General features: G+C 54.7%; 2 protein-coding genes across 2 annotated transcripts in view; both read right to left on the reverse strand.

The window, feature by feature from the left end:
* Positions 1 to 19,743, reverse strand: part of CACNA1S (calcium voltage-gated channel subunit alpha1 S) — a 34,414-nt gene extending 14,671 nt beyond the window's left edge. Inside the window, exons 1-20 of the mRNA XM_083812287.1 lie at positions 19,453 to 19,743; positions 15,498 to 15,603; positions 10,638 to 10,777; positions 9,972 to 10,105; positions 9,425 to 9,577; positions 8,939 to 9,144; positions 8,289 to 8,392; positions 6,734 to 6,882; positions 6,082 to 6,163; positions 5,352 to 5,512; positions 4,500 to 4,725; positions 3,943 to 4,150; positions 3,506 to 3,626; positions 2,951 to 3,065; positions 2,743 to 2,836; positions 2,326 to 2,395; positions 1,992 to 2,124; positions 1,687 to 1,816; positions 724 to 783; positions 77 to 183 (exon numbers count right to left, since the gene is read on the reverse strand). Of these exons, the coding sequence (XP_083668413.1) occupies positions 77 to 183; positions 724 to 783; positions 1,687 to 1,816; positions 1,992 to 2,124; positions 2,326 to 2,395; positions 2,743 to 2,836; positions 2,951 to 3,065; positions 3,506 to 3,626; positions 3,943 to 4,150; positions 4,500 to 4,725; positions 5,352 to 5,512; positions 6,082 to 6,163; positions 6,734 to 6,882; positions 8,289 to 8,392; positions 8,939 to 9,144; positions 9,425 to 9,577; positions 9,972 to 10,105; positions 10,638 to 10,777; positions 15,498 to 15,603; positions 19,453 to 19,613 (2,660 nt within the window). The 5' untranslated portion in view covers positions 19,614 to 19,743. The remainder of the gene's footprint in view (positions 1 to 76; positions 184 to 723; positions 784 to 1,686; positions 1,817 to 1,991; positions 2,125 to 2,325; positions 2,396 to 2,742; positions 2,837 to 2,950; positions 3,066 to 3,505; positions 3,627 to 3,942; positions 4,151 to 4,499; positions 4,726 to 5,351; positions 5,513 to 6,081; positions 6,164 to 6,733; positions 6,883 to 8,288; positions 8,393 to 8,938; positions 9,145 to 9,424; positions 9,578 to 9,971; positions 10,106 to 10,637; positions 10,778 to 15,497; positions 15,604 to 19,452) is intronic.
* Positions 19,744 to 22,398: 2,655 nt separating this feature from the next.
* Positions 22,399 to 25,283, reverse strand: LOC310887220 (lysozyme C-like). The gene is made up of 4 exons (XM_083812916.1): positions 25,066 to 25,283; positions 24,542 to 24,703; positions 23,814 to 23,892; positions 22,399 to 23,388 (listed from the first exon to the last, which is right to left on the reverse strand). The coding sequence occupies exons 1-4, from the start codon at positions 25,217 to 25,219 to the stop codon at positions 23,328 to 23,330; spliced, it is 456 nt and encodes a 151-aa protein (XP_083669042.1). The 5' UTR covers positions 25,220 to 25,283; the 3' UTR covers positions 22,399 to 23,327.
* Positions 25,284 to 25,488: the final 205 nt, after the last annotated feature.

The following is a 25,488-nucleotide window of genomic DNA, read 5'->3' on the forward strand; positions in this document are numbered from 1 at the left end:
ACTGCTGCAGCACCCCCGCTGCCCGGCCAGGCTAAACAAGAGCAGTGCCCACCCTGGGAAGCGTGGAGCTGCTTACTCGATTCCCATGGAGATGAGGGAGACAGCAACCACCAGCAAGTCGAGGATGTTGAAGGAGTTCCTGCAGAAGGAGCCTTTGTGCAGGAAAGCGCCGTAGGCTGTCATCTGGGGAGCAGGAGGAGTTAGGAGAGAGGCCGAGCAGGGCACAGGGAGCTTTCCCTGTGGCCCGGGGTCCCCATCCTGCTCAAAGCTCTTGCTTTGCAGCCAGGCAGGCAGCTGACTTCAGCTGGAAATCCTTTGCACTGCACTGGTGGAGAAAAAAAACCCTTCCCAGTCATTCAGCAAAGCAAAGAGGAGAAGGGCAAAAAGACTTGCAGCAGGAGCAACTCACAGCAGCTGCTTGAATATGGTTTTACTTCACAGATTTTCGTTGCTTTCTCTTTCTCAAAGGCTTTGTTAAAGACATGCCAGGACAGAAATGCTGGTGCCATGGCCCATCTGTCCTGGTGTCACAGCACAGCTGCCTGACTTCGCTGCAAGGGGACTTCTGGCCCCTGGGGCAGGGCACGCACCCTGGGGTGCCATAAACTTGGGCAAATGAGCTGGCAGCTGCTCCCTGCCTGCTCCTGGAGCTCGTGCCCACGGCCAGAACGCAGCCCAGACCTGGGTGATGTGCATGTGCTCCATGGGAGCAGATGGACTCACCTTCAGGACGATTTCAACGGTGAAGACAGAGGTGAAACCGATGTCAAAGTATCCGAGAATCTGGGGACGTAAGCACCAGGACTGGGTGAGATTTGGGTGACGTGGGAAACGCACCACTGTTTTCAAACGCCCTGGCACTGTGGTTTGCCATCCACCCTGCAAACTGGGGAGCCTGTCTAGCTCAACAGGGGCTGCAAACCCGGGGCTGAGACCACCCATGAAATTCCCTTCACTTTCTCAATTTCCCCAAGTACACGATCCAGCTTCCAGCCTGGGACCAAGCTCCCAGTTTCCAAGCGAGTGATGCTTGCTGTGATTCACCTGAAAGACTCTGGTCCCCGAAAGCAATGGGCACCCTGGGGAGCTGTCCCCTGAGAGACCCCCCAGCCCCTGCCAGGCACCACACAAGCCTAGACCCCATGGGGCTACCCCTGCTCCATGCAGGCAGCATTTCAGGTGTTGTACACACCACTGGTCCAGTCTGCATGGGATGTCCCTGTCCCCAGTAAGCTGCCACAGCCCTAAACCAAGGTAATCTCGCTCACCCTGGCAGGTAGATCTCTTTACCGGGAATAACCTTAGACATGGAGCAGTAAAATTTTGTCCCGGCTGTTTCCCCTGGATGGGAAGCACAAGCAGCCTCCCCTCCCCAAGCGTCCTGCCCTCCCAGAGGCAGGGATTAACCCAGGAGAACCCAGTCCCCCAGATTCATCTTCCTTGGATTCAGAACAAGAGCAAAGAGGTAGGCACAAAGACTTTCCTCCTGTAGACCAGAAGAGCAGCAGGGAGCTCTCGGTGAGACTCCCTTTCCCTGCTTAAAATTCCCTTAGAGGGAAAAAAATCACAAGTACCAAAACACCCCCAGGCTCAACACCTGGCAAGCAGGTATCTGCTCACAGGGGAGCTGGGGGTCTCCGTGACGTCTCCCCCACCCACCCCAACCCACCCAAGTCACCCACGCACCTGGTTGCGGAACGACTCAGCACGGATGGGATCCTCGGCCGCCAGGGAGATGCTGCTGAGCAGAATGAAGAGCAGGATGAAGTTGGTGAACCAGGTGGCATTGACGATTCTGTGGCACAGCATCCGAAACCTGCCGGGGACAAAAACGGTGTGAGACACTGCGAGAGGTCAGAAGGGCGTTAGACAGGGCCGTGGTAGCCTGGAAGAAGGTTATGGCAAAACAAGTAGGGTCCCACTGGGAAGGGTTGGTGCCAGAGGTGCCCAAGGCAGAGCTCCACAAGGCAGGGAGAAGGCTTGGCACTTACTTGTTGGTTGGGCTGAAGATGAAGAAGGAGCTGGCTTCAGGCATAGGCACGGCCTTCTCTTTCAGCTGTAGCTCTGCCAGGGGACGTGGCCGAGGACTCAGGGGGATTTCAGGCTCATCTTCCTCATCGTCACCTGCAGGATGGTCACAGGGAGGGAAAAAGAAAGGGTCACCCAAAGAGGGAGTAGCAACGTGACCCTGTGGAAGATCCTCTGATGTTGTGATCCTGAGCTGGCCTCTGGGCCAGACAGACCTCAGCACCCCCAGGCTGGTGAGGGGCCACGGCATCCCTCACTCCACACGCCTTCCCCAGCTTCAGTGGGGACAAGTCTTACCTGGGAAGTCTGCGGATGGGTAGGGGTCTTTGATCTCGTTGACATTGGACTCAAATTCATCCACTTTTAACTGAAACAAGGGAGAGACAGAAAGGAAGACATGCAAGTGAGTGTGCCAGTATTGCTGCCAAAGACCCTTGGAAGCCCTGTGGGGTCAGTGGTGTCTACATTTGGCCTTGTACAACAGGCAAGTGGGGTTCTGGCCCAGGATGTGGTGGACCTGTTCCACCACAAAACAGGCCCAGTCTGGGCCCAGAGAGCCTCTGACACCAGAAGACACTAAGGCAAGGAGCAATTCGTGACCCAGCAGAGTCCAGACCCGAGCTAGCTCCAAGCCTCTGCCAGCCCTTGCCGGTGGCAGGAGGTGCCTGATCCCTCACCAGGGCTTCCCCAAGGCCCAGCCCCACCAGCACCGACCTTGGCTGTTGTGGGAATCCCTTCTCCCTTCGCTTTCTGCTCAAGCTTCTTCGCCAGCATCTGCTTCTCATCTTCTGACTTCTCTGGGTAACCCCTGAGTGGAGAGCAAGGGCTGAGCTCAGGGCAGGGGCACAGGCGACGCTGTTCTGTCCCCTTACCCCAAAACACCCGGCCTGGGAGCTCCCCCTGCCAGCACTGCAGCGCTCACCTGGACATCTTGCGCCGCTTGCGTTCCTCTGCTTTGGCCTTCTGGGCTGAGGTGAGGCTCTCAGCCTCGGCCAGGTTGTCAACCGCAATGGCCAGGAAGACATTGAGGAGGATATCTGGTGGGACAGCACTAAGGACATGAACTTGGTTCCCATTTGGATTTGGTCAGGGCTGCCCGTGGTCTGAGAAGCCATCCTGGAGAGGAGCCCTTGAGACAACCCTGGCCAGGGAGGTGGTGGAATCACCGTCCCTGGGGGTGTTCGAGGAAAGGCTGGATGTGGTGCTTGGGGACATGGTTTAGTGGGTGACATTGGTGGCAGGGAGATGGTTTTCCAACCTTAACGATTCTGTGATTCTGTGATTCAATCTTGCACCCATCCTCGTGAGTGCTGAGCTCTGGGATGACCGCCCCATCCCTGCCTGTGCTCAATCTGTACACAAACACGTGCACACACACACACACACACACACACCGAGCCTTCAGCCTCGCACAGCCGGAGCAGTTTGTGGGGCTGGGCACAGGGCGCCCGGGCATGGCTTCGGTGTCAGAGGATACAGTTCCCACAAACGAAGAGGATGATGAAGTAGATGCAAACCAGCATGCCAGGGAAGGACGGGCCTCCGTAGGCCATTATCCCATTGTACATTATTGAATTCCAGTCCTCTCCGGTCAGGATCTGGGAGAAGAGCAGAGACAGCATGAGGGGAAACAGGGATGTGAGAGCCCCCGCAGCAGAGCAGGGCAGAACCCCACAGCTCCATCCTGCTCCCTGCTCCAGCCCCGTTGCCAGATCTCAGCTCCCTCCTCTGGCCCTAAACCCCCGCTGCCACCCACGACCCCATCTCCCCTCACCACTCCATCCTCAGAGCTGCACCACCTCCCACGAACCCACATCTCTCCTAACCCCAGCTCTTGCCAGGAAATCCCCGAGGTGAGAACCCAGGCTGTGGGGGTCCGCCAGCCCCCCTGCCCTGCTTGCCACAGCCCCGTACCTGGAAGACACTGATGAGGGCCTGGGGGAAGTTGTCAAACGTGCTGCGCCGCACCTCCATGTCCTCGAAGTCGTACTTGCCCCCAAAGAGCTGCATGCCCAGCAGGGCAAAGACGATGATGAAGAGGAAGAGGAGGAGGAGCAGAGAGGCGATGGAGCGGACCGAGTTGAGCAGAGAGGCCACCAGGTTGCTCAGGGATGTCCAGTACCTGGGGAGAGGGGGGAGAGGAGCATGCAGGAGGTGAAGGAGTGGGGCAGGACAAGGGAGGAGCAGGGAGCACCCTGTCTGCCCCTCACGATGTCCCAGAAACCCAGCAAGGGGGGCTCTGAGCCAGCACCACTTGCAGGGTGGACACTGGGACTTCTCCATCCTGACCCCAGGATTGGTGTCAGGAGATACCAGACCACGTCCCGCGGACACAGATATTGCCAGGCTTGGCCTTGTTCATCACCCCAGGAGCTACCAGCTCTGCCCGTGCTGCAGCCCTCCCCAGGGACAAGGCCAGCGATGCCTGGGGGGCAGCCAGCCCCCAGCACCCACGGAGCTCCCGTCCCAACCTGGTGATCTTGAAGATGCGGAGGAGCCGGATGCAGCGCAGCACAGAGATGCCCAGGGGTGACAGGGTGCTGAGCTCCACCAGGATGGTCTCCAAGATGCCCGCACACACCACAAAGCAGTCGAAGCGGTTGAAGAGGGACATGAAGTACTGGCGCAGGCCCAGCGCGTACATCTTCAGCAGCATCTCGGCCACAAAGAGTGCTAGCAGCACCCTGTTGGCGTTGTCTGGGGTGGGAGATCCAGCCCGTCAGAGCACGGGCCTCTTCCTCTCAGCATGGCACGGCAGGAAGGAAGGAGGGCAGTGCTGCCCACATCCCTTCTCTGCCTACCACCGAGCCCTGAGCTGCAGCAAATGCAGTTTTCTAGGGAGCACTCAGGAGAAGAGGATGAGGAGAAGGGCAATGTATAACCATATGCTTGCACACATAATAGTGTGAGTCCACGCAGTGTGTCCGGGTGCTGTGTCCATGTGTGCTGCATGGCTGAGCTGTGTACACGTGTGCTACATTCTGTGTGTGTGAACACAGTGCGATTGCGTGTGTACGTGCATGGCCGTACCGTGTGAGTGCATGCAATGTGCACGTAAGTGAACTATGTACGTACATTTGTGAGTATGCACACCCTGTGTTCACCATGCACCTGTAAGTGCACGCACTGTGCATTTGCAATGTGCAATTGTGCGACAGCCCAGTGTGGATGGTGTACGCATACGTGCATGCAGGCTGTGTTTGTGTGCATGAGCAAGGCTGTGGGTGTCTAACAGGCCATGCACACACAGTAAGAGCTCCTCGTGCACGTCTCCATTGCGGCAGTTTCCCAGGCCCTCCCTCTCCCTGGGGCTGTTTGCTCACCTTGCACCACCGTCAGCCACTCGGGCTGGAAATGGTGCTCAGAGGCAATGGAGAGGGTGTTCAGTGCCACCAGCAGGATGACGAGCCAGTAGAAGAACTTGGACTTCACCACATCCCTGCACTTCCTACGAAACATTCGGTTCCAGCGCCTCCACTGCCGGCTGCAGGGAAGGCCAACGGGTCAGTGGGGCTGAACACAGGGTCCTGAGCAGCCCGGGGCAATGCTAACACACAGCCAGGCACAGCCACCCCGCTCCCGTCTCCTGGGCGCTTCCCTCAGAAGGGCTGAGCTGCCCACCACCGGTGCTGGGGCAATGCATGGTGTCACCCCACTTACAAACCGGGGGCATGCAGGTACCAGGAGCATAACCCTGACCCCAGGCAGCGTCCCCGATCGCTCAAGCTTTGCTGTTTGTTCACATGAACGCCTCCTGGCTCCTTTTTGGCCTACGTTGGCTTCTGGTTTCCTGCCACGGGCCCAGCTTCTGAAGCACAAGATGTGTTGCATGGGCTGTGAGAGGATGCCAGGAGCCTAGACCCAAGCTGAAGAGGTTTTTCCCCTTGCAGCAGCTTCTTTACCAAGCATCCTTCCCTATTGCTTGCTCCAGGAGAGCATCTGGCTCTCAAAAGCCCCTGGCTCTCCCCACAAAACCGGTGGCTGAACAGAAAGCCTGGCCCAGCCACGACAGCAAGCAAGAGACAGCAGATGGTGCAGCCCAGGAATACTCACAAGTAGAGAATCCACTTGTTCATGCCCTCAATTTCATACAAGCTCTCCGTCTCCGACCCTCCTTCATCCAAAGGCATCATACCTATGGAGGGAACGACATCCCAGGCTTTCCTTGGAGCCCTTGGGAAGAGCGTATAGGAGCGGACCTCTCCCAGGACAACACCCGGAAGAGCTTCCCCCCCAGCACTGAAATCAAGAAATGCAATCCCAGGGAGACAGCAGAGGGAGCCCGAGCTGGAAGGTTTAAATGTCAGGTGCAAAGCCCTGGGAGGCCCCAGGAGCTCCTGCAGCAAGGGCAGCAGCAGCCCAGGGAGGCAGCTGGAGCAGAGAGCAGCGTGGAGATGGCTCCCCACAGCTCCAGACAGCCCCAGCACAGAGAAAACTGGGGTCAGCCAGCAAATGAGCAAATGCTGAACAACAGGAGAACACTGGCTACAAGTGTGGTCTTTCCCACTGTTTTACAAGGCCCTTTCCACACATGTATCACCTCTCAGAGTTATTGCATTAGGCAAGTCAAAACGTTTTGTTTTATAGCTTTTCAGGCAAAATGAGTCTGTGACTTCTCCAAAGCTCTCCCCATTGTTTCTTCAGGGTGCTTAGCGTCAGGAACCCAACCCTCACACCAGGGACCTTGCCCAGGCAGAGCCAGTACCTTCTCCTCTGGCCCGGTCACTGTCCATCACCTCAGCGTGGGTGATCCAGTCCATGTAGCCCTTCAGGTCCTCCTCCAGCTGCTGCTTCTCCCGCAGCTTCTGAAACGTGCCCCGCGACTTGGCCTTCTCACGCTCCTTGGTGAATTCACTGGGACGAGGCAAGGAGCAGGGTAAGGCTCAGGAGGCAGCCGGAGGCCACGTCCCGCAGCCCTGTCCCATACCAATCCTCGTAGAAAGCTAAAAGCCCAAAATACCCTCCCACCAAGAGCTTGCTCTGCTGACTCCTCGCTCTCAGCCCCGTTCCACGACACAAGGTCACGGGAGATCGTGTGTTGGCAGGCAGGGTTTCTTTCCCACCACCGGCTGCTCCGTGGGACCTCTGTGCTGCAGGAGGCTGTGGCCGGGCAGGCCAACCACCACGAGATGCTGCAGAGGTCCCCGGCCCTGCTCAGGATCAGATCGCTTGGGGCACACCAACCCCACGCACGGGGCAGGCGTGGGGAAGGGTGCCTGGAAGGCTGCCCGGCAGAAAAGGCCCTGGGGGAGCTGAACACAAGCCAGCAGTGGGTCCAGGTGTGAGGCCTCACCTCAAATATTGCCCTCAGTTTAGGGCCTCTCACGACAAGGCTACTGAATTGCTCGAGGATGTGGAGAGAAGGGCAGCGAAGTTGGGAATGGACTGGGAAAGGAGTGATAAAAACACAAGGCAACAGCCACAGGTGGCACCAGGGGAGGATTAGCTTGGATATTGGGAATGGTTTCTTCACGCAGAGGGTGGTTCAAGCATCGGAACGGGCTGCCCAGGGAGGTGGTGGAGTCCCTGTCCCTGGAGGTATTTAAGAGACATGTGGATGTGGCACCGAGGGACGTGGGTTAGTGACTCAGTAGGTCAGGTTGATGGTTGGACTTGGTCCTGAAGGTCTTTTCCACCCTAAATGATTCTGTGATCCCATGATTAGAGCAAGCAGAGTCTCCCCTATTTGGAGACAAAAAGCTGGCCCCACGTTCTCCATGTGGGGAAGGGGAGCTCATCACACAGCAAATAATCAGGATGCTGTCTCCATGGCAATGGGGATAAGATCCTTCTGTCACTGGGGGGGGCTCCCAACGTTACCATCCTTTTTCAGTTTGTGCCCATTGCCTCTTGTCAAATCGCTTGGCTAACAAATCCAAGTAATTAGCATATAACTAATTGGTGTCTTGACACAGCTGTAGGGTAAGGACAGCTGGTTTGAGCTCTCTGCTCAGCTCCTTTGGCTGCAAACCACACTGCAAACACCTCAAATGTGTTTCATGGCTGCATCTGCTGACAGGTGCCAGTACTGCAGGAAAAAGGTGTTTTTGTGTTAGGTGTTGAGCTAAAACCTCAGGCAGCCACGGTTGCTGATACAAAAGGTAACTCGAGGTTGTGTTTCCAAGCATGCAAAAAGAAAGGGAGTGGATTGGGAGAGGAGAAGGAACACACTTTTCAAGGCTTTCTCTCCTTGTACAGTTAAATGTCCACACTGCGCTCGCTGATCTGCTGGTAAAGAGAAGGGACAGGGTGGCACTTACCCGCTGAGCACCCCCAGCACCAGGTTGAGAACGAAGAAGGAGCCGAGCAAGATAAGGCTGACAAAATAGATCCAGGGCCATTCGTTCCCAATGGCATCGTTAACCTGGCAAGGAGAGAGGCAGAAGTCTGCCACCTGGGAGCCTCCCAACAGCTTCTGGGAGCTTTGTCCCCTCCAAAGGGAGCACCTGGGATGGCAGCAGATTAACCTGGCTGAGCCCTTACCCTGCACCACTCTGCATCTGCTGTTAGTGGAGGAAAAGCCAGAGCATTTGGCGAGCAGATTTAAACATCAGCCTCACGCCTAAGCCTCAGCAAGACAGCCTCCCAAGGACTGCAAAACATGGGATTTTGCTGGAGAAGAGTCCACCAGCCCCCCATTGCCTGGTCTGCACCCCCAAAGGTGGGAGCTGAAGCACCCTGGAAAGCAAAGGCATGGTGGGCAGTGTCTGCAGGGCAGAGATGTGGGATATGTGCCCCGTGCACGATGCGCTGTGCGTCACAGCATGAAGCTGGGTGAGGGCAGGGTGTCTGCCAGTGGGGGAGAGACCTAACCCCATGAAAGGGTCCCGGAGGGAGTTTCCTGCCGCAAGGCACATCCAGCGGTCACCGGTGCCGAGCTGGACACCAAGCCCAGGCTGCTGGAGCCTACCCAGTAGAGGACCTCGGTCCAGCCTTCCATGGTGATGCACTGGTAGACGGTCAGCATGGCAAAGCCGAAGTTGTCAAAGTGAGTGATGCCGTTGTTGGGTCCCGGCCAGCCGCTTCGGCACTCGGTGCCGTTGATGGTGCAGTGTCGCCCGTGGCCAGAGGTGGTGCAGGGGGCTGGCTTCTCTGCCCCCACCGTGGCGATCACATCTGAGGGAAGAAGCCATGGTCTAAGCAGCATTTTGGGCCAAGGCGAGCAGGTCCCAGCACCTCCCAGCCTCCCGCAGAAGCTTTCCGAAGGGGGCTCCTTCCACCACCTCCTCCCACCATCTACAGTTGCCAGTCCTGTACCAAACATCCTTTAGCCCTCATGCTCTCCCAGGCCTGATATTGGCAGGACCAGACTTTCTGCTACCTGCAGAGGCTCTGTGGTCCCCACAGGAGCCACACAGAGACTTCTATACCATGTCCCCCCCTGCCACAGCCCCACCTGTCCCGAAGTAGTAGCAGGTCTTGTGCATCTTGCCCTTGAAGAGCTCCTGCCCGACAATGGCGTAGATGATGATCATGAAGAGCACAAGCAGGGCGATGTGGAGCAGGGGCACCATGGCCTTGATGATGGAGTTCAGGACGACCTGAAGGCCTGCACCAGGGAGAAGAGAGAGGAGCTCAGCCACTCCCCAAACTGCTTTGGGTGCACCCTGCATTCCTGCCAGACCCTCCGACAGCCAGCCTGGAAATGCCCCATGAAGGGAAGAGAAGCTCAGGTGTGTTGGGACTGAGATCTCTGGAGCAATTTCTTGCTCCTTTCTCTATCCACCATGCGAGCACCTGGAAGACTCCAGCAGAGCAGTGCTGGAGGATACTTCATGCCCCTCCATCCACTCTGTTGCTCCCTTCTTATATTTACACGGCTTACAGGAAAAGAAGATCCCTGCCAGAAGCAAATGAAACCTGCCCTATGACCTCCACCCGGCCAGGCCCAGGGCCCCATCCACCCCACAGCCCGTCCTGCTGGCAGGGAGCCCGGCACCCACTCGGCACTCCCGACACCAGGCGCAGCGGTCTCAGCACACGAAACGCTCGCAGGGCCTTCACGTCGAAGCCGCCTTTCCCCCCCGAAGACCCTCCCTGCTTCGCATTGATCTGCTCCAGGGTCATGGTGAAAAGCCTGAAAAGGCACAGGAAAGGGAGGGAAGGGGAGAAAAAAGGAAGGACGGGGAGGAAGAGAAGGGCATGAGGATGGAAACCAAGGATCTGTGATGGAGTCAGAGCTCTGCAGGCAGGAAGGCGAGGGACAGGACTCTGCCAGCTCTTGGCTAAGCCCAGCTCCTGGATGCACTTATGGCTGGGCACAACCTGCTCTGCAGCCCACAGCCCTCCCATCCCATGCCCACGGGACCCGTTCCCCACGTGCCAAGCGTGGGAGGACACCATGCCACTCCTACAGCCCAGAGCAAGGAGGTCCGAGAGGCATTAAGGAGTCAGACAAGAAGAAATGGGAGTTACAGAGACTTTCAGGGGAGGTCAGGGCAAGAAAACGGGGCCCTTGGGAGAAGACCATGAACTAACTCTACGGGTTGCCCAAAAACCCACTGCAGTCACTAAAAACAAAACAAAAAAACAACCCTCAATGTAGCTGATGGGCTATGGACCAGGCCTGGCACAAGCCGAGAGCCAGCAGCTTCCCCTCCTTGCATTACCCGAGGGACACGATGGAGAAGTCGAGCACGTTCCAGCCATTTCGGAGGTAGGCATCCGTATGGAAAAGAAACCCGTAGGCAATTATCTTGAGCATCGCCTCGATGGCAAAGAAGATCAGGAAGGCATATTCGATCTTCTCCTGGGGGTTGCAAGCAGGAGAGGACGCTCCGTTAGAGCAGTCTGTCACCTCCCTCAGCCTCACCGCCATGTGTCCCTGGCTCTGCCCCTGCTGCCGACCCATCTGTGATCTCCCAGGCAGCACCGTGGTTGTCCCAGGCAGGACTCGGTGGCACGCTGAGCCACCACATGCCACCCTCTGCATCCCTTCAACAACGTGCTGACAGGATCCTACCCCTGCTTCTTACAAACTACACCAGGAACGCCGCCACCCCCCAAACCAGCACCCTAAGGTGCCCAATCTAGGGCAGTGCACGTCCCTGCCTCACCCTCCCACTCCCCTGGGGCCTTCATCCCACTGCTCCTTCTCCTCAGCCTCCCCAGCAGCAGACACGCTGGGTACATGTTGGAGACACCTCACAAACCCCGTGGTACGAGTTGGCTGCGTTGTGTTTTCCCTCACGCCCTGGGCTCCCAGGGAAGCCAGGCCTCTTCCTTCAGGCCTCCAGCCTGCTCCAGACATCTGCACGGCGAATTGAGCTGTGAGAAGGAGCCTGGCCCGGGGGCTCCGCCACCATGCCCGCTCCCCCCGACAGGGCCTGGTGCCCGCTGCAGGGGCTCGGCACCGTGCCACAGCCACCGGGCCTGGAATAGCTCCGTTTTCCATGGAGCCTGGCCAAAAGCTGCCTGTGCCCACCTGGTTCTGCCCGTCACCGTGATCACCGCCGCCACTGCTGCTTCTGGCCCTTTCCAGGCTGGGATTAAAGTGCCTCTGAAGCGATCAAATGGATGGGGATATTTATATTTCTAGTTTTCCATGGCCCCTCTCCTCAATTTGCAACCCATGAAGGGCAAGGAGCATCCCCTCCACTTGGTCTCTACAGGGAATCGCACCCAGAAAGGCAGAGGGAGGCCGCAGCACCGAGGGCATGCTGCCACAGCGCTGCTTCCTCACGGGGCCATCTGGCTTGCCAAACGGAAAATGCTGTCCATGTATGAAGCCAAGGCTCAGACAGACCTATTGCTTGCTCAATTACCGCGGCCAAAAGCGGCAGGCATGCCAAGCGTCCCTGTGTGACTGCCACCCATGCCAGTGCCAGCCCCTTGTTAGATCGGTGGGAAGCAGCGGTGAGAGCAGAGACCTAAGCACTGCAACTACGGCTGTTATCGGGGCTGCATCTTTGAGTTTTCACTCAGGCAACGCTGCTTGCCTTCCCCGCTTATCAGTGGCAGATCCCCCGTAGCCTGTCCTTGTTAATTCCCTGCCCTGCTTCACCCAGCAAGGCAGGATCAGCCTCCAGAGTCTGCAACCAGCAGAGCTCCCCTTCTAAAAACCCCTCGCACAGATTCAGAGGATGACTTACTGTTCCTTCGTGATCCCCTTGAGAAGCCCACATCAGATGAGCTGTCCTTTGGCCACCTCCAATGCCACTTGGAGCCCACCACGTATATCCAGACAGGGAGTTTCAAACCCAAAAGCCCCCTGCTACCTTAGCTGGCTGCGTCGCCTCCCTCCTGGGAGGCTGCAGACATCCTTACAGCTCCAGCTCCATGCTGTGCTTTGCAGAGCCAGCCACACAAGCAAAACTGGATCATCCTGGTCTGTCCTGCTGGTCTAACTCCAGCAAGGAAAGCTCGTGGCACGGTCAGTATGAAGGTGCTATGCTGCGATCCGTCAGTGCCGGCTGGAGGAATCCCCCACATCACCTGTCCTGCAGCTGTGGGTCCAGTTCCCCCAGCCTTGTCTGGCTGTAAACTGCAGACAGGCTCTGATGTTAGCAGAGCAAAGGAAAACCAGGCCCCTGACTATAAAGACATCAGTGGGCTGAGGTGGGACAGCCTTTAACTAGGGCTGTCACCCCTCAGCAAACTCTCTCTGAATTCCCCAAATAAGTGTAGGTGCAGAACACATACTGAGAGTAAACCCATGTGGCCCCAAAGAGATGTCCTGAGCCAGGGCAAACTTACTGCTGCCGCTGGATACCAGCGGAGAGAAGCCAGGGGTGTTTTGCCCTGAAGAGCTGGGGTTGAATGTGCAAGTCCAGCCTTCGAAAAGCACTATAAAAAGAGGCAGATCTTTATAGCGTGCTGGCTGCTGCACACAGACATGCTTCAACAATGCTCAGGGACATGGGGTAACCTGACCTGCGGGCTCTGAACGGGGACACAGCACAGCAGAAATAACAGCGTGCACCACGCCGCCGCGATGCAACATGACACAGCTCCAGCCTGCTGGGCAGCACCAGCCCCCAACCCTAAGGGTGCTCAGGACCCTCCAGAATGAGCCCCAATGTCTCCTTCCAGCAAATAGGGGGAACAGAGGCTTGGGCTCACAGCTGTGGGGCACCCCAATGACATTCCTGGGGCTGCCGCAGATGAGATGCTCTGAAATTTGGATTGACTTGAAGTCAAAAAACATTTCAGTGTTGAAAAAGTTTGATTTCAATAGAACTACACAAAATTTTCTAAAATCTGCATTACAAAACAAAAACCTTCTGTAATAGATGAAATCTAATCTATAAGGAATAAAACTTAAATACATTGAAATTAAGCATCTGTATTTCTCCCAGGATATAGGAAAACAGATTCATAGAACATTTAGGGGTTATCAAATATTTTCCATCACCCTAAATGAGTTTTGATTGAGAAAGCTTCAATGAGACTAATTCTGTACCTAGTGCAAATTCCGTATGCAAGTCTTCCTTGGGTGGTCCTGGAAAGACAGCCATGAGCGTGGCTGCTCACAAGGTTTTCCAGCCACACGGGACCAAAGCAGCAGCAGAAGTGTCCCAGGAGATCCCCCCTTCCCTGCACTGACCCACGGGGAGCCCAGATGAGAGCCTTGGTCCTGCAGGAGATCTGGGGCAACGTCCTCACTGCCCTGCTCTCTTCCCCCTCACCTATTTCCCCTCCTCACCTATTTTAAAGCCTTCAGAAAAAAGCAATCCTCCCTGGAGACAACTGGGCAATGAGGAGAGGCAATTAAAATTGACAGGGAGAGACTAAATGCATCGCAGCATCCCTCTGTTGGGGGAAGAAACGCATCCAAGGAGCCTTTGCTGCAGGACCTGCAGCCCCGTGCAGAGCCCAGCCCGGCACCTGAGTGCTGAGCCTGGCCCAGCTCGTAGCAGGGGATGTTCGCCAATGCCACCAGCACACGGGGACAAAGAGACAAAGAAATGTGTGGAGCAGGGCTGAAAGAACGGAGCCCCGGGGGCTGCCAGGCTCCTGACAGAGCAGGCCGTTGGCATGGCAACAGGCTGACAAAAAAATCCAAATCAGATATTGTATAAATAAGCTAATATGTAATAAATATAAGGAGCTGAAATGGCTTTGTAGACGCAGTTAGGTAGCACGTGTTGGGTGCTGTGGGTGCCCCCCTGGCCACCTCCTCTCCTGCTGCTGGGCTCGGGCTCATCCTTTGTCTGATCTCAGCCAAATCCCAGACCCCTTCCCAGTGGGAAGCCCCCATCACCCCTGCCCCCCCCCCACTTTTTTTTTTTCTTTTTTTTTGCTTTGCCTCTTTCATCTCAGCACTTTCCCCGTCCCCTCGTGCCCCCACGGCCAGGTGACAAACCCGAAGCAGCGCGTCCTGCTCCGAGCACACCAGGGGTCAGAAGATGCTCAGGGACCATGCCAGGAGGCTGAACGAGCCCCAGATGTCCACCACACATTTAATTCCCCTCCTCTGCCGACCTCTCTTGGTTTTATTTTTAAAATCCTAACACACTGGCAACAGCATCCCCTTCCCTTTCTCCAAGGAAATAAGAAGCAAGCACCATCTTCGGTGCCACTAAAAGCCTGTTGAGAGGGAAAGAGCTAAAAGCAGCTCAAGGAATTAAAACCTGCTCAGATGAAAGCCTTGCTTTGTATTCCAAACCTCAAATCTTATGACTGCTTTAATATTTTTCCCTGCAGAGCCTCTAAGGAACAGTCAAAACACAGAGCGGTGTTTAAGTCACAAATTGTCAGCAATACCTGCACACAACACCCCACCCCAGCACTGACGAGTCCTGAAATTAGCAGAAGAGAACATTTAATTAAAAACAACCTATTTGGTTGCCTTGATTCAGTGCCCAGGCTCAGGCTCTCAATGGAAATCAATGTGGATTGAACCACGAGAGGGATTTGAAGAGGGGGAAGGTGGTGGCGAGCTAAAAATAATGAAAACTATTGATTGGGATCACACCAAAATATTTTATTCCAGGCAATATGGAGTGACTGGAAAAAATTGAGTTACTGATTGGAAAAGAGTGACCTCTCTGCTTAACAGAAGTTTTTCCCCCCTTTAAAAAAAAAAAGGGTCCCAGAGTTAAATATACAGTTTAGAAATAAAAGGTCAGGAAACTTTGTTCCAAAAATGCTAAAACAAAACATTTCAGCCTTTCTGGAACAGGATGTTTCCTTTTGGAAGCATCGGGATAAAAAAAAAAAAAAAACCTGAGGGGATTCTTTCCTTTTTTTGGCACCAATTCTTCCTTCCTGTGCACTTCACACACCCACCTGCTGCCCTGGGTGCCGACCTGGGGGCGGTTTCAGCCCCTCTGAAGACCCTTTCTGCAGCGGTTTCTCCACTGCTTGCCCCTCTCTGTCTCTCTCTCGGTGGAGTGCCAAGGCCTGATTGCGCCCCCCGGGGCGGCAGCAGCTCCCCGGCACTACAGATACCCCGTTTTGCACCCAGGGGATGCGGCACGGGGCCACGCAGCTAGGAGGCTTGGGGAACACGCCGGGCTCTGCCTTACCAGGCTGGAGTTGGCGACGTTGGTGTCATCCTCGGGCATGGGCAGGTAGATGGCCAGGGCGACACAGTTGGCAAAGATGGTCAGAAGGATGATGATCTCGAAAGGCCTGAGAGGAAGAGTTAAGGAAGGGGGAACGGGAATGGAAAAGCAGGCGCAGCCCCCACCCTGTCTGGGTACACCGGGGTGAACCAACCTCCCCCTGGGGCAGGGAACAAAAAGCCGGACCTCACCCCCTGCACACCCCCAGCCCCTGCCCCTTCCTGGGGTCCTTGGAAAGGGAAGGAATTCAGAAACGAGGATTTAGGATGAGATGCAGGACCTGGAGACCTCGCAGCCTCGAGGTCAAGCTTCAGCTGCCACGTCCCTGAAGTCCCAGAAGGGCCCAAAATCCGTCTCCAGGACCTCACCCACGGCAGGGCTCTCACCCCAGGGACCCCAGCTCCTCCCAGCGTGGTTCAAACCCACCGCCCTGCGGTACCCTGCAGCAGACGTGGTCAGAAGAAGACAGCCATCATTTTTCTGGTCACTTCCAGGCCCTGATGCAGCTCCAAAGAGCTCTAACCACTGCACCACGGAGCCGTGCACACGCCTGGAAGCAGAGAGGACTTTTTTGTTCATTTGGTGGCCTTGTGCTGGCAGAAGACAGCTGCGTACAGCATGGCACGGAAAGGGACAATGAACATTTTTGGTCAGAATGCTCATGTCAGTTCTCCTTGATCTATTTGCCTTGCCCGCGCCCACCAGTAGCACTGGAAGCCACTGAAATGAAGTGCAGGTGGAGAAAGTGAGTCCCATCCGTGGAGCCAAACCCACCCACAGGTTAAATCAACAAACTGCGACGCAAACCAGCACACCCCCTCCAGCTCCTTCTCCTCTCCACTGTCCCATCAGACAACATCCAGTTACGACCACAGCCAGCGGTCATGACCCCCACAGACTGTTTTTGAGATCTCTCACCCCAACCTATAAATACCAACCTGCTATCACTCCCAAGCAGGCTTTCCCAGCACCCCTATCCTCCCCTCGGGCAGACCCTACAAAGGACAACCCGTGGGCACACCAGCAGCTCAGCCACGCAGAGCAATACCGCTACAGGGCCCAGCACAGCCCTTGAAACTCAGCCCTGCAGCCATACTGACACTTCCCCGCACCACGGTTAATTAACTACTTAGCTCAGCTTTGCAGGTAATTATATGGCATTGGGCTGCCTGATTCAGCATCACGGGGTAAGTGGCACCTGGGGGGTGCTTTCTCTGTTTCGGCACGCTGAGCTGGCTGAGTGCTGTCAGTCATGTTCTCTGATCGTCACGGGTTATTTTGCCCTATCTGGACCCTTCTATCTATTAACCTGATGGCATAATAAAAACTAAAGTCTGCTGGATCTTATGAGGATCTTATGGACTTCTGAATGTCCAGTTTGCTGAAGTATTTCCTGACCTGATCCTCTTCCACCGAGCGTACATCTTCCTTGCTCCAGCCTTTCACCCTGGTCTCTGGATTCCCAAAGGCTGGTCTTGCTGGTAAAGACTGAGGCAAAGACCTTCAGTACCTCAGCCTTTTCACTACCCTGCGTCCCGTTTCATTCAGCAGAGGGCCCACGTTTTCCCCAGTCTTCCTTTCGCCACCGATACACTTGTAGAAGCCCCTCACGTCGCCCTTGGCATCCCAACTTATTGGGTTCCTAGAAAGTGTTTGGGGGATTTCTCTCATCTTCCTTGCTAATCTGCGAGAGCTGGAGGGGACCCTGTCTGATCCCCATTTGGTTGATTTGGGGATCGTTCGCTACCACACCCCCCGTGCCCTTTGTCCAGCAGCCCTGTCCATCGCTCTTCCGCGGGGTTGCTGGTTGCCCTCTCCCTCTCTGCTCCTTCGTGGCTGGCCCGTCCCCCTGCTCTGGGAAAACAGCCACGGGCTTATTTCTGCCTTCCTGGGGGGTGAGCTCTTGTAATTGGAGCTGGAACTTGTCTCATGCAAGTGTGCGAATCTGGCACCGTAACGAGGTAGAAACGCAACGGGCCAAATCCAGCCAACCAAGACTTCTGCCTTGAAGTCCTCCTGGCTGCGAAATGACCTGAAATACCACAGTAGCACCACAAAGCCAGGCACACCCCAGTAGCCACCAGCTTGCTGGGCCAGCTGCTGAGTGTGTGATGCCGTGCCACCTCGCAGAGTACCCCAGTCTCCTTGTACTAACAAATACAGGGTTTGAGATGTGAGCAAATTTCAGCATTAAAAGAAATAATAATAATAAAAAAATAAAGACAACCCCAGGCCAGCCTTTCACCCACAATAGGCTGAGAGCAGTGACATGACCCCACTGCCCAGCAGCCTGGAAATGACCCTGTCCCACTTCTGCACCTTGGTGGCTCCGGCAGCAGATGCTGCGCAGCAGAGGTGAGCCCAAGGGACACGAGTGTGGACAGCAACACCGAACCCAACCCCTAGGCATCCCCCCAGCAAACAGACACAGCTCATCTCCGCTTGGCCGCTTGCCTGGCCCTGAATGAAGCCCACAGCAGCCCATGCGAGCTGGAACCATCAGACCCTGTAAATCCCGACCCTGCAACGCGGGCGGCCAGGTGCACTGGGGTACAAATACAGGCGGGCACACGAGCCGTGCCGATGAAACCCAACGCCCTGGATCGTTTGTCCTGCATGGGGCAGAAGCATCCGCACCCTTCCTGGTGGGACACCCGCCTCGTCCCCCCAGGCCCCTCTGCCAGGGCAGCAACGTGGGTAAAGTCCCCCCGTGCTATGTGTTCTCCAACACGTGTTGGCCCAGGATGAGGAATGTGTTTGAGCACGCTGGAGGACGTAAGCCCTATTTCCAACTCTTCCCCTGCTGATGGGATGTATGGGCAAGTTTATTTCATGCTCACTGCACATTTAAGGCAGACACAGCTCTGGGAAGGACGTTTTTGAAAAGCCAAGCAGAAGCAGATATGGAGAATTCCCCAATTTTGGCTCTGCTCCTCTACTCAACAGTCAGAGAGCTCCTTTGCAGCGTAGGAACAAGGTGACCAAGCCTCCTCCTCGGTTTAGAGCAAAGCCTGGCTGGGCTGGGACACCCCTGCCAAGGCTGGGAACACGCACGTGAATTCAGTGGGTGAAATGAGAAAAGCTGGGGTGGAAGGACTTGGTTTGCTGGAAATGTCCCCAAATCCCACCACTTTCACTTGATCCCAGATGTTTCGCTGAACACAAAGCGAAATGTTTCCACTCCCACTAAGGTAAAATCACCCTCTTCCCTTCCATAAAATGCAGGTGAACAAGACCACATCTAACGGCCTGGAATAGTTGCTGGCCAGGTGGCAGAAACACCACATTTTACCATTTCCAACCCAAAACATCCCAGTAAACACATGACCAAGGAGCAACCAACAAAATCCCATCCCTAAATCAAAGCAGGGGCGCACAGAGATGCCGTCCCCCTGAGCAGTCACTCACAAAAGCCCTCACCTGCGGCGGCGGTGCCAGGGAGGGATGGGAGAAAGGGGTGAGGTGTCACCAGTGCTGGCAAGGATTTGGGGGACGCTCTCCAGCCCCCTCCTCCCCCCCTACGTCACGGAGCAGCTGCAGGACCAGGCAGGCGGTGACGCACACAAGGAGCCATCCCAAGCAGCTCGCCGTGGCCTCGCTCCCCCCAAAAACCTCCCTCCCCTTTCTCCATCCTCGGCTGCTGCTCCCTGTCCCTGTCCGGCTCTGCCTGGCCCTGTCCTCACCCCGAGACGGGCACCGTGCCCCCTCCTCACACACCAAGCCCCCTAAATGTTCCTGGCAAGCCATCCTGACACCTCCTATAGGGGTCCCCGATCACCTCCTCGGTTTGTCCCGCTCCCTCCAAGCCCTTCCCTTGCTGCCGCAGGGCGAGGGTCCCGCTCCTCTGCACCCCTGCCCACAGGCACACACACACATCCACGTGCACTCCCGAGCCCCTGCACACCCCAAAAGATACTTCCACTCCACGATGCTGATGCATGCCTTCCGCAGCGGGTTCTGCAGGGTTAAGCAGAACAGAGCCCGGGGCGGCCGAGGGGCTGCTGGTGGCACCGGCTTCTTGGACTTCTCCTTCTGTTGCCTCTTCTTCACGTCATCCTGGGGAGAAGCGGGCTCCATGGTGTTCGTCCCCAAGCCTTTTCTCGCCCCCTTGCCCGGGTCGCGGCCAGCCGGAGCCCCCCGGGAGCCCCCTTCTTGCGGAGCCCGTCTCCTCCGCGCGCCGGGCGGAGTGGTGGGGCAGTGGGGGCTGGAGGCTGCGCTCGCATGTCCAAACACACAAAGCACGGATTTAAATTTAGATCCCAGCCTGGCTCCCGGGTGCTGTCACAGCTCCTGAGGCAGCAAAAGGCCCCCAGCAGCTGTCGCTCCTTCACCCGGCGCATTGCGAGGCGGGCGAGTGCTTCGCATGCCGCGGACCCGGGCTGGGGGTGGCGACAGGCTGCCTGGCCCCGGGACACCCTTCTGCGAAAAGAAAAGTGCCTTTGTCCCGGGTCACCCCGTTCCCCGGCTCCCCCGGCCTCCCGAGCCCAATCTGGGAAGCCAGGCTGCTGGGGGGATGCGTGCCCCCATCACAAATTTGGGGGCGAGGTGGAGAGCCGGTGGGGGGCTTTCCCAAAGAAGTCCCTGGTCAGACCCCTGGATGGGGGCAGCCACAAGTAAGCCAGCCCTACTGGGAAAAGTACTACTATTAGTGCTATTCCCTCATTATCTACGATTATCTATTCACTTCCTGGCAATATTTATGATGGCTTATTATCCAGATACGTGCCTGCCTTTTTTTTAATCATAATATATTAGTGGTGTATATATTGTATATATATTGCATACAATATATACTGTATACAATATATTGTGTATTGTGTATATATTGTATATATTGTGTATATATTGCATATATATTAGTTAGTGGTATATATATTAGTTAGTGGTGATTTCATAGAATCACAGACTCATTAAGGTTGGAAAAGACCTCCAAGATCATCTGGTCCAACCACCACCCTGCTATGATTCTATGATTTGTGGTAATCTGTAATAAATAGATATTTTAGGAAATAAAGCCTCCTCGTCCGTGTGCATTACAGAATGCCATGAACCCACTGTTGTGACCTCTATGCACCAGCAGGCCTGGAAACCCTTTAGACCGTGACAGTCGTCTCCCTGCAGTAACCCCACCACCCTTTTGGGGCATTTTGTGCAACGCAGTCACGCTGCTCCTGCTGAGGGCTGCGGACTCGTCTCTGTGCCACTGGCGACGATCCCTTTCCTCATTTCGCCCTTGTTTTTCCCCTTCTCCCTGGCGACAGCCATGAGTTTATGTTTCTGGAGCTCACTTGCTGCATGCACAGCAAGGGCTCGGGGCCCATCTAGTGGTGCTGATGCTGAGAGCAGCGAGAGGCTGACAGCACCCCAGGCACCTGCGGCCCCTCGCCCTAAGGATGCTGCGAGGGCACCCACGGCACCTCCTCAGGAGGTCTCTGTGGGGGATGAAGAAGCATCTGCCCCTGGAAAAGCTGTCTTGGTGATAAAGGGCACGGCGGGCTCGGTGCGAGCAGTTTCTGGAGAGGATGCTCAGAAACCTCTCAGGTCTCTGCACCCGCGGGCAGGAGCTGGGAGCTGGGAGCTGCCTTCCTGCACCCCGGGTTTTGCACGGGGGCTTGCTGCAAGCCCAGCCTGACGTGGCTTTAACATGACACAGTTAGAGAGGGGTCCCTGAAGGCTGACACTCGTGGACCAGGGAGGCGTAACAACGCACGGGCTCTGCTTTACAAAATGAAGCAGCAGCAAACCCTACGAGGGACCTGGACTGGAGCTGCTGTGCGGCAAGGGATGGCGATCGAGCTGCCGCCACCGTCGGCTGCTCCCCCCGAGGACTGAGCGAGCGACTCGAGTCTGAGTCTAGATTCTGAGGATTGTTTTGTGTGCTGATTGTTAAGAATTCGACCCGATCTGCAGAGGGTTCAGCTGTCTGAAAAATCCAGGGAACAAGAACTGTGGAAAACAAGAAGGCGATGCTAACTGCTGGGAGTTCTGTGCGGCTGCAAGCTGTGCTAGCTGCTAGAGATTGTAGATAGCACTAAGCTATGCTGATCGCAAATTTTTTTGTGTCATAATAAAGCTCCAGTTATAACCACCAGCCTGTGGCCAGTCCTCATTCTGCTAAGATTCCCTACAAGAACCTTCCTGGGCTCTGTAGCAGAGGGTGAGGGCAGGGAACTGAGTGAGCAGGCGCATGGTTCTCAGCTGCCACCAGGGATAAACCACAGCAGCCCTTTCTGGTGCCCGATGTGATACTCACAGGGTTTGAGGTAATGGCAGATTCGACTGGCGTGTGCTAGACTGAATTTACAGCCCAACTTCTGGCTGGACCTGGGGCTGTGGAGCTGTGGTAGGATTTGGCAGCCCCTAGCAGGGACACGTGTGGTTTGCAGCCTTCACTTCCCCTGATCTCTTTTTGTTGAGCGTGTCCCTTGGACACTCAGGTATAGTCTTAACTATCAGCTAGACAGAAAACATCCCTTCATCAGAGTTCAACCCACAAGTAAAAAGCCCATATAAGCTTTGTTCTAAACCCCAAATAGATTGAAACTACCTGCACTGAATACAATGACAAGGTCAGGCTTCAATTCAAGTTCTCTTGAATTTTCTCAAAATTTTAAGGGCTCCGGCATGTGCAATAGTTCTTTGAATTACTTAATGAGGTCATGAACCCTAATTTTGTCATGGGAGGGGAAAGAGCCACAGGTCTGCCCTGTAGCCAGGAAGAAGTTCTTCTGCAAGCCTACTTCAAGTTGGTTTTTTGTTTGTTTGTTTTTGGTGTGTGTTTTCTTTTTCATTTTTTAGCCATCTGAATAAACGTACCTTTCATAATTGGTTTATACATTAACATAAACTCTGGAGACAAAAGTGAAAGCATCTCTTTATTGTCTAAACATAAAAGCAGTCACTGCTCACCAAGCAGCAGAACAAAGCATACAAAGAAGCAAGCGTGGCTGAAGGCTGAAGTGTTGTCCCCTTCCATTTGCGCAGTTCCTGGATTCAGCATTCATTTGGAAAAATTACTTGTGATCTAAATGGCAAAACATTTCCCTGCCCTAATTGGCTTTCCCATTCTGTATTTCCTCACCGAGACAGAAACTCCCTGCATCTTTCCTACACCGTATTTGATCTGACACCTCAAAAGATAATAAGAAAAGCCATATTCAGCCAGACCAGATGTCCATACGTTTCAGTGCCCTATCTCCCACATCAGCTAGGAGCAGATGTTCAGGACAAATTTAAGGACAAGGTTCTGTTTCAGTGCAGTTCTCTGTCTCTGTACTTCCCACATCAGCCAGGGACTGCCCTAGATACAAGGCAACTGCCATTATGCAGGTCTTGTAACTAACGCAGCATTCATTAATGATCTTATTTTCTTCATCTCAGATAAGAAGGGAGAAAAGAATGAAAGAAGATAAGGGAAGGAGGGGGAAAGGGTGGCAAGAAGGGAGGAAGGAAGGGGGAGAGAGAAAGAGAGGAAAACAGAGAGAACACGTAAATGGTCATCATTCAGGACAACAAAATCTTGAGACAGGACTACGCGAGTAAATCGCTGAAAATCCACCTGTAATGCTCTCACTTCCACTAAGTTTCATTTCTACTAAGCCATCAGCCTTTAAATTCTGTACTTGCATTGTATTAGCACAAAGCCTCATTGTATTAGCGATAGCCAGCAACCCATCTACCTTACGCTGCGTTTAATTCCCTGCACCCATCCATTTTCCTAGTCGCTCTCTACACAACCTCACTCTTCACCGTTGGTCATCCTGAGAACACAGCCGCTGCTTGCAGAGTCAATTAGCAACCCTTGACATAGGAATCCAGTTTTTTGCCTTTGCAGTATTTGTTCCAGGCAACCCTGGAAAAGAAATACATAATGTAATTTGAGGAGTTAGAATGCGATTTGAGGAGTTAGATGATGATTGAACTGGTTATAAATAGAGAATTCATTAGGCTTTGATAGTTTTAGATGAAGAAAGCAGGGTTATCCTGAAAGATATAAATTAATGAAAAGTCTGGTGTACTCAATCTGGGAGAACATGAGGGAAGAAAAACAGAGGTGTATCCTCACCATGGAAAGGGGAGAGAAATTCAGGGAGTTAGGGTGAGCGCTGGGATCCAAGACCCCTCTGTTCTCCCAGCTCCAGGAAAAGGGCTGTGCTAAAATCCTACCAAATGCACCCCCATATCTAGGGCTCCCCCCCATCGCCACCAGACGATATCAGGATTTCTTTCTGTCTCCTCTGCTCAGCCATCCCCAGTTCCCTCTGCAAAGCTCCTTACCAGGGTGTGAGGCCATGAGCCTGTTTAGCAATTATCTTGGCACACCGAATATCATCTTCAATGTTATCATCTCGAAGTTCTGCAGAGAAGGGAAAAAAAGGTCAGCATGGAGGGAAGGGGGGTAGAGAAACAGCACGGACAGATGGGCAGAGGGAAAGGTGTTCATCAGGAAGGGTAAATGGGATACTGAGGAGCTGGATGAATAGAACCGTACAACCATAGAATCATTAGGGTTGGAAAAGCCCTCCAAGATCATCTGGTCCAACCACCCCCTACCACCACTGTCACCCACTAAACCATGTCCCCAAGCACCACGTCCAACCTTTCATTGAACACCCCCAGGGACGGTGACTCCACCACCTCCCTGGGCAACCCGTCCCAATGCCTGACCGCTCTTTCTGAGCAGAAATGTCTCCTCATTTCCCACCTGAACCTCCCCTGGCACAACTCGAGGCCATTCCCTCTGGTCCTATCTCCGGTTATCTGTGAGAAGAGGCCGACCCCCAGCTCCCCACACCTTCCTTTCAGGCAGTTGCAGAGAGCAGTGAGGTCTGCCCTGAGCCTCCTCTTCTCCAGACCAAACAACTCCAGTTCCCTCAGCTACGCTGGATAGGACAGACACATGGACAGAAATGCCCAGAATAGTTGCCTGGACAGATGGCATGGACAGAGCAGAGTGCTTTCACCAAGTGGGTGAAGAAGGCTCTTTGCTCTGCCCCAGCACTTACTCGAGCAATTGATACGACAGGTATTTGAAGTTCCAGGGGTTTTGCCATCATCACACCAGTACTTGCTGTTGATCTGAAAGATTCCGTAGTCCCGGCTCTTACCCCCGTTGTCATTAAAAGCATGGGTGTCATAATTGCTCTCATGTTGCACCAGGCAGACCCCTGCAGGATGAGGAGAGAGCCCAGAGGAGGAACGTCAAAGTATGCTCAGGGTAAGGAAGAGGAAAGAGATGAAGGAGTCAATGATGAATGAAGACCTGGAAGAGTAATTGAATTGTGGACGTTGTAAGACTGAGATACGGATGCACAAATGTTCAGAAGGAGAAAGGTCTGGGTGGGCAGATGCATAAGCAGGGAAGTGTAAGCAACAGGAGGCAAGGAAGGGGATGAGGAAGAGAAATGATGAAAGACGGCCTGTCAAAGGAATGGTGGGACAGCGTGGGACAGCCGGAGGATTAAAAAGAAGCTGAGAAGGACAAGGGTGGTATGGGCAGGGAGGTACAGGGGGAGCTCATTATACTCACAGTCAGCTACAGTTTTGCCCACGAAGCCCTGAAAGTTATGCTTGCGTAGGATCTTCACCAGCTCACATCGGGGAATCTTTCTTCCCTGGGTGCCTGGCAGAGTCAGGCCAAGGAAGACAAGAAGAAAGCCAAAGAAGAGAATTGACTTTGTCATACTGCAGTCCCTGCGAAGAAGTGCCAAGGCAACTTTAGCTCTTTGCCTCGAACTCTCTGTCTGCCAGGACTGCCAGCACCAGCCTTTTATTCCCGCTGGCAGGAGGATGGCCAACTGGCTCATCAAGTGTGTCCGGTAAGCGTGGGAGGTTTTTGCAGTAATTAGCAAAGTATTGGGCCAAAAGCCAAAGACAATTCTTGGAGGATGCTAGTACCTATCTCACCAGCCCGGTGAGGCTGGGGTCATGGACAGAGGTCACAGCCAGAAGT

The sequence above is a fragment of the Anser anser genome (genome assembly GCF_964211835.1).
Source record: "Anser anser genome assembly, chromosome: 27".
Lineage (NCBI taxonomy): Eukaryota > Metazoa > Chordata > Aves > Anseriformes > Anatidae > Anser > Anser anser.

Coding starts and splice junctions, on each gene's coding strand:
- LOC310887220 (XM_083812916.1), bottom strand. CDS start 25,219: ATGACAAAGTCAATTCTCTTCTTTGGCTTTCTTCTTGTCTTCCTTGGC. Junction 23,893..24,541: donor CTGTCGTATCAATTGCTCGA/GTAAGTGCTGGG, acceptor CCTTCTCTGCAG/AACTTCGAGATGATAACATT. Junction 23,389..23,813: donor GCTCATGGCCTCACACCCTG/GTAAGGAGCTTT, acceptor TTTCTTTTCCAG/GGTTGCCTGGAACAAATACT.